The sequence below is a fragment of the Balaenoptera acutorostrata genome, chromosome 2, assembly GCF_949987535.1.
Source record: "Balaenoptera acutorostrata chromosome 2, mBalAcu1.1, whole genome shotgun sequence".
NCBI classification, from domain to species: Eukaryota; Metazoa; Chordata; class Mammalia; order Artiodactyla; family Balaenopteridae; genus Balaenoptera; species Balaenoptera acutorostrata.
This window is the reverse complement of record NC_080065.1, coordinates 32571385-32584012: the sequence shown is the minus strand read 5'-3', so window position 1 is coordinate 32584012 and position 12628 is coordinate 32571385. Positions and strand designations below refer to the sequence as shown.

Sequence of the window (12628 nt, the reverse complement as noted above, 5' to 3'; positions counted from 1 at the left end):
TTTTTGTGAGTGGGAGATGAGGGGATTTGTTAACTCAAGACCAAACACCTTGGGCAGGTGATGATGTCTTAACCAGGTACATTTGCCCAATTGTCCATTTATAATATTTAAATTCACTGGAAAATCTACATATTTCTCTTTAAAGTTTTTTGGACATACTCAAGGTGATATCTTTAGCAGTTACTGAAAAATTCTGATGAGGCAGGTGACTCTTAGTTAGGACACCCAAAATACTTCCTGAGCTTAGTTTTGTCTACATGCTTGAAATTAAATGAAATCATGGGGAAAATACAAAGATAGGGAGAGAGTACAAGTATAAGCTCACAGTTCATAGGATTAGGTCAGTTTTGAGTTAATACCTTTAAACCAACTGACATCTACTCATATTTCACAATTCAGTTGAAACTCATCCCTTCTAATGGGCCCCCCATAACCTCCGTGTTTATCCATACTTAATATCATGCTCTGGAATGGTTTTTCTCTCATCCCCACTAAATTGTGAGCACCAAGAGGGAAGGATCTCTACCTTAATCAACTTTATATCCCTAGTTCCCAGAACAGTGCTGGAACATAATAGGTGTTCAATATTTATTGACTGACTGACTGAATGAATGAATCAATTAGCTGTATAGGCTCAATATATGTGAACTGAATAAACGAGTGAACGCATGGATATTGCATTTTATTAATTTTGATTAAATACAAAGATGACTTAGTTCTCCTAAATAAGATAGGCACAACCCAACCTAAAATCTAGGAACAAGATCAGAAAGTGTCATCCTCACAGACGGAAGTTAGCAAGAATCCATGCACTATGTATGAAATTAGCTAACCCTGGAAGCATTTCTAGAAGTAACAGCTTGTAGTATGATTTTGAAAGAGCTTCTCTATTAAATCAAGCCATCCTTTTTTATGGCAGCAGAAAGCATCTCAGTTAAAATGTACTAAATTATAAATAATTTGTAAGTTGGGACTTGTAAGAAGTTCTGCCAGAGATTTTAACAGGGTCCAGAGGGGGTAAGGAGCAGGCTGAGTGAATGGATAGGTAAGGTCTGCTCTATGGCAAGCTGTTATGACCTGGTTACTTTCATATTCCTAACTGGATATTTGTCTTGGGTCTCCTAAACTACGTTGACCCAAAGGTGTACCACATGACAGGCAGATAATAAAAATAAGTTGCGGAAATTCCAGCTCTTTTTGTGGCAATTGCCCAGGGCCTCCTTACTTAACTTCCAAGCCTTTCATCTGAGTCCTGGCCTGTTCCAGTACTGCCTAGCTTCCAACCTGCTGGCTTCGTTTCCACTTTCTAGTCTGTTTCTTACCCAGTCTCAGCTTTTATCATTGACTTGCTCAAAGGACTTGGCTTGATCCCATCTCTGCCTCTTCCCGTTTCTGGCTACTTCAGGTAAATTATCTTGACCACCTTGGTTCCAGCTCTAAGAACCCAACCCCTGGCACTAGCTCTCATGGTTGACATTCTGTTGGGGTCTGTCCTGTCTCCTACCAGAAGGAATCAGATATAGAAGCACATCTATTTTATGGCAACATGGAAAGTCTAGTGGCTATATTCCAGTTACTGTGCTTGGGGAATTTGGCACTCAGGAAAAAACCAAACTTCACAGGGAAGTACTGAGGTAAAACTTCGCAGCTTTTGGAGCCTCTGTTCTTTGCCTTCTCTTCCCAGGCTCTTTCTCCTCCAACCACCCAAAAACCCTGAGAGGATCTGGAGGAACTGCTTAAATTTGTAATTCAGCTGTTAAAATTCCTCACAATTATCCATGGTTCTCAGGAGAGGAAGAAAGGATGGTTGGCTATCTTGCCTGATGGGGAGTTCAGCTCATGTAACCTGGCAGCCCTACAGGGCTTCTTGACCACTGTGTGGGACCTGTTTGATAGGCAGGTTCCTATCAAAGATTGGCAAGATTGATGGAAAGATGGAGGCTGCCTTCTACTGCCTCTGACAAGCAGGAAGGGAGGATGGGGAGTTAGCTGATGTGCAACTCAATCCTGACCTCTTATCCAAGAATTGTCATGGAACGGGCTCTCTATCGGGACCCAGGTCCAAAAGGCCCTCAGAACAACCTGAAAAGATGAGCTGGCCCTGCTGAGTGAGTTTGGCAGCCTTTCCAAGTCACCTGACCTCCAGTCAGGTCAGAGTATGGTCAGCTGCCTGGCCACACCTTCCTGCCAGACACTTCGGCCTTCAGCTTCCAGAGAAGGCAGGGGCATGGTGATGTACAGTTCTCACTGACTTTGGCATGGTAGGTGCATCTGCGGAGAGGAGGCATGCCTCTGCACTAGAGTGCTGAGTGTGGACCACATCTTATCTATGGCCAGGAAGTGCAAGCGTCGCCCATGGTAACGAGGGAAAGGCAGATGTTATCACCACTTCACCTGCTATGCTCAGCTGAAGACTGTTCGGGCTAGAAGCAGCATTGTGAGTAGCCAATGCCTTTCTATAGGTCGATCCCATGGTTAATTCTGGCTCATCAGGAAATCTGAAGAACGGTCCTAGTCCAATAATGGCTTTCATTCAGCAGCTTGCTCACTTCTGTCCCAGCAGTGGCCTTCCCCAGTCTGCCCTGATCTAATACTATGGAAACAGACATATTTAATTCTAATCTGTCACAAAAGAAGACCCAGGACAACAGACTCCATCTACCTTGTGGTTATTTTTGGAGGGAAATTCAAATTGGCCATGGTCGGTTAGCTAGAATGTGACAAAGATCACTGTCAAAGCCTACAGGCCCACACTTGAGGGAGCCTGGCACCTCCCTATGCAATCCAATAGCTCTAGCTTCTAACAAGTCCAGAAGTTCAGAAAGCTCAGCAGTTGTGAGCAATGGCAGGCTTCTTTTTCCAAAACTCCGAGCTACTGATTACTTGTAAGTCAGGCAGCTAGAATCACTGGGCTGATACTTTGTCTTACAGGTTTGATTACCAGGGGTAACTGAGACTAAGCCACTCTGAGAGATCCTCTGTCCTGAAAACTTACATTTCAGTGCTGCTGTAATTCAAGGACAAATCAGATGCAAACAGTGGGCAGGGGCTTCTGCTTAGCACTCTGATTTGACACGCGCAAAGTGACCCACTGAGATCGTGTGGAAGGGTAGCTTACTTGCCCCCAAATGACAGGCTCCTACTCCTGGTTCCATTCTCTGTCCTGGAAAGCCACATGGCCCTCCAAGGCATTGATCATGGCACACTGGGAGCTGCAGCAGCTGTGCAGCTAGCCCAGTGCTTTTCAAAGCAGAATTGCCTGGGTCTAAAACAAATTAAGACTAAGGCTACTGCAATTTCTCCTGATGCCCTAGTGCCCTTGGGACAGCATCACACTGGACTTTATATCACATCTCTCCTTGTGCCATAAACAATTCTGGTGGTAGTGGCCATCCTTATGAAAACAGTAATCTCATTCCTTAGATGCTCAAACTACGCTCTGTTCATCATCAGGGAGGTGGTAGTCTTCCTCAAGATCACTTTTTTACTAATTTCTGTGGTCTTGTGGACCACAGAAAGAACTTTTTCAGAGACTTCTACATCCAAATTCACCTATCTGTTGCCACTGACCAGCCAAGGACAGTCAGATACGCTTGGTTAAAATTTCTTAAATGTCACAAAGCATGGAGACACTATGACTTGGTCTAACTATCTTGTCACTGCAAAATTCACACAATTTTTCCACACAGAATACCCTCTCTCATAATAATGACCACTGTCACTCTCTCTATTTTCTTTGTTTCACTGCTAAGGTTGATACCTCAAAGAGGTGTAGAGCACCCCAAAACAGCTTAGAAATGGCATTGACCAATATATGAAAGACTACTCCAGGACCAATGTACTAAAGAATACGGCTGACAGACTCTGGGTACTGGACAGGAGTGGTAGGGTACGGGGTCTTCTGGATGGGAGTTTCTCTGGTTCTCAGTCCAACACATCTGCCCAATACCAAAATTCAAAGACTTTCTTGGATCCATTCAAGTTTCTTGTGGTTACCAACCCCAATGTATTCTTGCCATATTTATCTGCCAAGACATAGCTTTAGTGTTCAGATCCCCAGAACTAACTCTAAAATACTAGATGGGAAGTCTGAGCAATTGATTGAAGAGAAGCTGGACTTGAGGCATAGAAGCTGGCTTCCACAGTTGTCCAAGTAGGTAAAGGATGAACCAGAAAATCAGTGGCAGGAAACCCAGGGAAGACTTGACCACTCTCTGTCTTGACTGGTTCCAGATGAGAGGGAGCCTGGGAGAGAATTAGATTCTCCCTATTCTATGTGATCTAGAGCAAACAAAAATGAGTGGTGGACGTTTACTCTAGTCTCATTCATATCAGTCACCCAGGGATCTTCTCGTTGGCTATGTCCTTCTCACTCCTCTTTCCATTCCACTTCTATCTGGGTGCCAGTTCTTTAACTCTGCAAACCATTTCTCAATTCTGGTCTAACGCCTTGAACCTGACACCTTAATTCAACTATTCCTACCATGGTTTTCTAATGAACTCAGCTTGTCTTCAGTTCTAGTAATTTGAAGCCAAATACCCTTCCCATGACCCAGGCTTCCCTTCTATTACACAAGACGCATACCCGATAGACACAGCCCCAGACCTCTGCCAAGCCTACTCCAGCCATCTGAAGTTCTTGGCCCACGACAGTTAGAAGACACCCTTGGGCCTAGGGCAACTATAGCTCCCTTTGAAGACTAATATAGTGACATTTTGTTTTGTGAGTTAGTATCACTATGCTTGATAACCATTAATCAGTATTGTAGGGCATAATGGTGATTCCACCAAGACACAGACACACAATGAGGTCTAACCTGAGAAAGCCTTACCATTAGAGGAGAAATTTAGTGAGAGCCTGAGTCAAAATGTAAGCAAAGGGAGAGGAAAATTACAGCAATGAATACATAGGATGAACCTGGGAACATTACTTTCAGTACCAAACTTCTTTCTTAGCTCCTATTTTGGAGGCTGATAATGGTTTTGTTACCTATCTTGAAAAATGTTTGTATTTTAGCAGATGCATCTGACGTCTCCATCCATGTCTTTAGCCCACATAATAATGTGGACCATCAGGTACAATGGCAGGCAGGAGTTCTAAAGCAGAATGACCTGACGGAAAATCTCAACTCCCTTCATGTAAGCAAGTGCTTACTCTACCTACTTAACAGTCACATATATTCCTGCATATCTGAAAATAAAAGATATAACCATCATAAATTCACAGTCAAAAAGTAAGTCATTAAGACTTCTTAGCAGGGCACAAAAGAGGCCATGAAAAAAAAAATTCATTTGAAATTAGGGGTTCCTTGCTTGACTAGTAAGTTTGCACTTTGCGACATTTTATAAGTGTCCTGAATAAGCACATATGTCATAGACTGAATTGTGTCTCTCCAAAATTCATTTATTGAGGCCCTAACCCCCACTGTGATGGTATTTGGAGGTGGGGCCTTTGGGAGGTAGTTAGGTTTAGATGAGGTTATGAGGGTGGAGGCCCCATGACAGGATTAGTGTCCTTTTAAGAAGAAGAAGAGAGATCAAAGTTCTCTTTCTTTCTCCTCTATGTGAGGACATGACAGGAAGGTGGCCGTTTGCAATTCAGGAAGAGAGTCCTCACTGGGGAACCAAATCAGCTGGGACCTTGATCTTGTATTTCCTAGAACTGTGAGAAATAAATTCCTATTGTTGAAGCCACCCAGTCTACAGTATTTTCTTATGGCAGCTTGAGCTAATACAATGGGTATCTTTAAACACACACACACACAACAAAAACAACAACGATAATAGCCACAAAAAAAATAAGATGATCTATTCACATGACGTTAAGACTCATCTACTAAAATCTATCACTGTGCTTGGGTCAGTTATCCAGTGACATCGCTTGAGTGATACAGGCTTCAAACTGATATTCTGCCCACAGGGAACTGATTAAATACTAAACTATGAAAATTTGGGTCATTCATTGGGAAGCCAGGGAGCAAGGCAAGAGCTAGGCTGGAGAGTCCACTGTCAGATGTCAAATCTAAAAAGCCACTGGATCAACGCCAAAGGCTGGGATTGGAGAGTAAGAAGAAGATAATATCTGGATAGTGCCTTTAGGTCAAACAAGTCAGATGAGACTTACATAGGAAGACAAACTACCCAATGGTGCATTTAGTCCCACATTCCTATTCCCCAGTGGAAAAAGACCTCGTGATAATAAATGTCATTCTATAAGTAAATTTGGGGATGGGTAGGTATACATCTGCTGTAGTGACAAGAGTATGAATGTTAAACCATAACCTATACAATTACATCTTAAAGTCTAGTTAAGAGAAAATCATAAGCCAAAAGTGCGGCTGATAAAAACGTGCATTTCGACCCACACTGTAGGGTTAGCCCAACAACCACAGCAAACTCAAGTGATCATTAACTTCAGTAGTAATTTTCATTAAAAACAAAAATAACAGCAATTAAAAACTATGACCAGCTTCAGACAACACGAATGATGTACTGGACACAAAACATCCTTCCTCCAAATTGTAGGAATTCCAACTACACCTTGTGCGTGAGCATGCGCAGTAGAGCCCTGCAAATTGCCAAGTGCTTCGTGGCATGGACTTCTTAGAAAAATCTGCATCAGCAGGAAACCGTGGCCATGAGCTAATTTTAGTTTATGAACACCCCATTTTAATAACTCAAATTCATTCAGTAGATAACTGCTAATAAGCAACTTATGTTAAAATAAAATGCTATGGAATTGTGAGTCATTTGCCAGGAAGAATCATGGAAAGGATTTGCATTTGGGGGAGTCTGGGGTTTACCAGGAGGAGTCCACTGCATAACTGAGAACCAGTGGCTGCTATGTGAGGGGTAGGCTGTTAGCTGAACTGGAGCAGCTGGGCTCCTGGCTTAGCCTGCTGCTGGCGGTCCATAGCATTTCGGGGCTCCTCCCCACTCTCTATTGAACAACTCCTTGTTATCCTATGGCGGTTGGCTGGGAATCCCAGTAGGGTTTGGCTGCTCCATGATGCTACTTCTGCCTCCTTCTTAGAAGAGATAAATGATAGTTTTGGCCACACCATTCCTGGGCTACAGCTCTCTCACATGTAGCCAGTCTATAAAGAGAGTATGATGATTGGGAAATAATGTCAAATTTTTGGCAGCTATATATGACATGGACATGAGCAAAATTTTGTTTTTATGCCAGTTTCTAGGTGTGATATTTAAAAATTTTAAACATGATAGCTTACTCTAACAGAGCTTTAAAAGTATGATCTCAAAACCAGGAAGCATCAGTTCTACACTGGTGGTGGGTATAGGCATTAATAAAGTATGCTAAGAATGTAAACTTTTTGAAGATCAATTTCTAAGCTACGTGTTTGATTGACGGATTAAAAATCCTAAGCAAAGTTAGCACTTTGCTAAAACTGTTCTATGTTTATTAAGCCAGATGTGTTGATCCTCTGCCTGTTATGAAAGACTATTTAAGCCAGATAATGTATTTTCCAAGTTTAAAGATTTATTTTTTACTTAAATGCAAAACATTTAACAAGTATCTGAAGAGACAAAAGCTCTAATAATAGGGAATGATAATAGGATAGTTACAGTATCTGCTAACACCTGTATGTGGTATATTTTCCATCATGAAGTCAAAATGAACACAGCATATAAACACATATCAGAAATCCTAAGGTAATATTCACTTCTAGGACAACAGCAAAGGCCATAAACAAAATAAACTGTATTACCAGACGTCCACCTACTCCTAAAAAATGTTTATAATTTCTTGCAAAAGAAACGTACCTGCTGCTTCAGGATGTGGGTGAGACAAGCATGTTCCTGTGGTAACAATTTCCCAAACAAGAAAATAGTTAAAAAGACAAATCTTTGCTAAACTGCAGACTACCAGGTCTCCTGATTTATGAAAGCAACAAGATAGACCTGGTTAAGAAATAACTCAGAAATAAATATTTCATGAATCAGCAAAATCTGTCAAGTAAAATGACTTTTGAATTTACAATGGAAAGAAATACCTTCACATAGTTTGACACTGTCAAAGCATTTTATTATGTAGCATTGTACTTTAGGTTGACATACTAGATCTAGAATATTCTACGACCATGCAAAATAAATATGCACATATATCCCGTAAGGTTCTGGTCAATCCTTAATAAATAATAATTATTTTAGTGATCCAAATATAGATTCATCCAATTAAAATATGGTGTACGTTTAGTTTCTCATAATCTCATTTTCTTTCCTTCTTTTTAAAATAAGCTTGTCTTCTTCAATAGTTACATATTAGTGCTATTTTACACTTTGCCCTGTTCATTGTCGTTCATTCATTTTATTCATGAATCCTTTCAACAAACATTGAGTATTTGCTAAATACCAGCAGATGATTGGGTCAAATCATCTTTTCTTTTTTTAAAAAAATGTATTTATTTATTTTTGGCTGCATTGGGTCTTCATTGCTGCGCATGGGTTTTCTCTAGTTGCGGTGAGCGGGGGCTACTCTTCGTTGCGGTGCGTGGGCTTCTCATTGCGGTGGCTTCTCTTGTTGTGGAGCACGGGCTCTAGGCGCATGGGCTTCAGTAGTTGTGGCACGCGGGCTCAGTAGTTGTGGCTTGCAGACTCTAGAGTGCAGGCTCAGTAGTTGTGGTACACGGGCTTGGTTGCTCCGTGGCATGTGGGATCTTCCCAGACCAGGGCTCGAACCTGTGTCTCCTGCATTGGCAGGCAGATTCTTAACCACTGCACCACCAGGGAAGTCCCATCTTTTCTTTTTTTCATGTTGCATTTACTACTCTTCTGAAACTCATTCAATAATATTTCTAATAATTAAAAGCCTCATTCTTCACCCCATTGTTGATGATCTACCCAGAACTTCTATCCCATAGCCATTCATTTCACATCTTTCCCACTAAAGGTGAGATGAAGTGGGGTAGGGAGGGCAGGGTGGTGAGGAAAGAAACTGGTACATATTCTTTGCATCCAACACTCAGTGCACTTGGTTAAGTGTTTAACACATATTATCTTAAATAAGTTTCACAACAACAAAATAAGGTAGTCATATTATTATTCCCATTTCATATATCATGAAACCGAGACTCTTAGCACTTAAGGGACTGGCCACCTAAGGTCTCACAGTTAGCAGTTGGCAGTGCCAATAATGGGACCTTGGCCTGTTTACCCCAAAGGTTTTTCAGCAGCTCTTCTAAGAAGCACAGTTGGCACCCCATACCTTTTAAAAACTCATTGAATAAAATTTTGTTTGCATCTATGCTACTTGGAAAACTCAGACCTCCTCTTCTTCCATTTTCCTCCAAAAACAATATGCTATTTAGATAAATTACTAGAAAAATACATTTAACCAGGGGTTTTGAAGCAAAGGTAGATAGCTCACACAAAGAAAATTGCTAATGAACAATTTAAAACTTTAAAATTCTGAAATCTACCTATTGTATTATGTGTAATTTTTTTTCAGACCACCCTCTAGTATTACTGGAAGTAACAGATAATAGATTATGAATAGGTTAGGTATTTAAAAGTTAGTGCTATAAATACAAATTAAACCAAGGGAAAATGCAAACATAAAATGCCCAGTTTTATTAGTAGAGATGAAAAGAAATAATATCACAAAATTAATGCTAAAGCAACACTATTTATTATGTTGCATTCTCTTTAATTATTCCACATCAGTAGGTACCTTATATTCTTCGTAATCACTGTTATCTAGCAAGTCCCTTTTCTCCAGTTCTATAAGCTGTTCTGCAGAGAGCTTAGCTGGCAGATGCTTAAGAGACGCTTGCTCATATATGGGCTTTCCATTAAAAAACAGTTCCTTCCAATCATGCATCAACTTATATGGAATCAGGCTACAGCAAAAGAGAAAAAAAAAAGGTCGAGAGGAATCAATGGTTAGTTAAATACACATCTTAAATCTTAGTCTTTCTATTACCATGTTCATTCACCAGGATCTGCTATTTGAGGCCAGAGGTTCCTCTTACTATGACATTTCTAATAGCCAGTAAAATGGCTGAAACTTAGTAGGTTTGAATGAATAAATGTTACCTAAAGCCATTGGTTCTTCAAATTTTCTTTGATTGTGCACTGAAAGCACAATATATCTAAAAACACTGATGACTATCACAAAACTTAGGTTCTTTGATTTCCGGCTGTGATACTAAATGGCTGTGCAAGCTTTGGAAATCAGTTAAATGCTCCAATATCAGTGTCCTCCTATGCAAAATGAACAGACTGAATACTTTCCAAGGCCTCTTTAAGATGACAGTTGGTTTACATATTTGCAAATAATTTGTAACAGAAAATAATCTAATGTTATGGTAGTCTTATTGTCATTGCACGTTTGGTAACCTGTGCAATTATTTTTCAGTACTTTTTCTATTTAAGTCAGATGAATGACTTGGTAATCAGGACAGAGCGATGGGAAAGTAGTTCCAAGAGGAACAAAATGTGCAAAGGAAGGAAAGAGCCTGACATGATTCAGATGCATTTCTCTAAAAATAGTGGGACTAAAGCTTGAAATTGCAACTTAAAAAGTTGTATTTCATTCTGATACATGCTACAACATGGATAAACCTTGAAGACATTATACTAAATGAAATAAGCCAGACACAAAAGGACAAATATTGTATGATTCCACTTACATGAGGACCCTAAAATAGACAAATTCATAGAGACAGAAAGTAGAACAGAGGTTAGCAGGGCTGGAGGGAAGGGGAATGGGGAGTTATTATTGTATTTAATGGGTACAGCACTTCAGTTTGGGATGATGAAAAAGTTCTGGAGGTGGATGGTGGGATGGTTGCACAGCAGTGTGACTATACCTAATGCCAGTGAACTCATAAATGGTTGAAAACCACTTAAAAACGGTTAAAATGCTAAATTTTATGTTAGGTATGTTTCTCCACAATAATAAAGTAGTATTTCAATTAAATGTGAACTTCAAATATAATCATTGTTCTCCATTAATGAAATATTTATATTTGTTAAAGATTACTTTATAGAGATATGAAGTTTAGAAATTAATAGCTTAGGCATAGAAAAATTCTTTTTTAAAAAATAAAGCCCTATTTGGTTTTTTCTGGGTTTTTTTGTTTGTTTATTTATTTGTTTGTTTATTTTTGGCTGCGTTGGGTCTGGGTTTTCGTTGCTGAGTGCTGGCTTTCTCTAGTTGCGGTGAGCGGGGGCTACTCTTCGATGCGGTGCATGGGCTTCTCACTGTGGCAGCTTCTCTTGTTACAGAGCACGGGCTCTAGGCATGCAGGCTTCAGTAGTTGTGGCACGTGGGCTCAGTAGCTGTGGCTCGTGGGCTCTAGAGCGCAGGCTCAGTAGTTGTGGCGCATGGGCTTAGTTGCTCCGCGGCATGTGGGATCTTCCTGGACCAGGGTTTGAACCCGTGTCCCCTGTACTGGCAGTCAGATTCTTAACCACTGCGCCACCAGGGAAGTCCCACATAGAAAAATTCTAACATCAGAATTATTGAAATGGCATTGGCTCCTATGGTGAAGTAAATGATTAACAACTTATATATTGTCCAAAACTTAATGTTGCAATTACTGAATTAATATTCTATTATCTGAATATCAATTATTTTATTAAGGAGCAGTCTTAACAAAAGTCAGTTCATGTAAGTAGGCTGATACCAAGAATATCCCTGTGCTTTAGAAAGAAATATATATTGATAACATCTTGTTTAGGGAAGTACATAGAGAGAATAATGTGAGTTTATCTCGACTGTTAGTAGTGTAGACTAAAAAGATCTTAACATATACGTGTAATCATTGTATTCAGTTGCAAGTAAAAGACACATAATTTCAAAGTAAAAGACCCCTTCAAAGTTTATGGTATCAATACCTCTGGAACTTTAAAATTTTTTGTATTTTTTCATTAAAATAAAAATGGCTTCATATAACCAATATATTCTCAATATTAATTTTCATGAAGCAGGATTTATAGAGTAATAAAAGGCAGACTATATATGAGTCTGTGAAATATTATATTAGTCAAACTCAATACACACAGGAGGTCCTCAACTTACCAATAAGCCGTGCTCTGTAAGGGGATTTTTAGGTCACCTATTTGACATAGAAATAATACTTCTAGGACAGCTGGTTACCATCTGATTCCTTTCATGCTGGTCCCCAGCCAGTGCTACTGGGACTATCTCCACGACCCCTCCCAACAGAAGCATTCACGGAACTGGGATTTGAGGAATCCTTTTCCCACAGTCTTCTTTCCAGGCTCTCCCAGGCTGGTGTCATGGGGATCTCTGACATTCTCTGACTGGCAGCTGCATGACTCTCTGCCGTCGTTGTCACACGGTGTCCTCCCTGTGTGTCTCCTCTCTACTTCTTATAAGGACACCAGTTATATTTAATTAAGGCCCCATCCTACACGAGTATGACCTTATCTTAACTAATCTATCAGTAATGACTATTTCCAAATAAGGTTACACTCTGAGGTATGGGGGATTAGAACTTTAACATATCTTTCTGGGGGGCACGATTCAACCCATATATAAGCATCTATATATTGCCTTTTTAGACACTTAAAATTTCAAAGTATTAATAAAAGCTCCCTTAAAAGTTTACGATACCAATACCTCTAGAACTTTAATTTT

At 40.1% G+C, this 12628-nt stretch overlaps 1 protein-coding gene across 1 annotated transcript in view; it reads right to left on the bottom strand.

Moving 5' to 3' along the window:
• SPEF2 (sperm flagellar 2) overlaps nucleotides 1-12628 on the bottom strand; it is a 175147-nt gene that overhangs the window by 120348 nt on the left and 42171 nt on the right. The window contains 1 exon segment of the mRNA XM_057540876.1: nucleotides 9692-9860. Within this exon segment, the coding sequence (XP_057396859.1) occupies nucleotides 9692-9860 (169 nt within the window).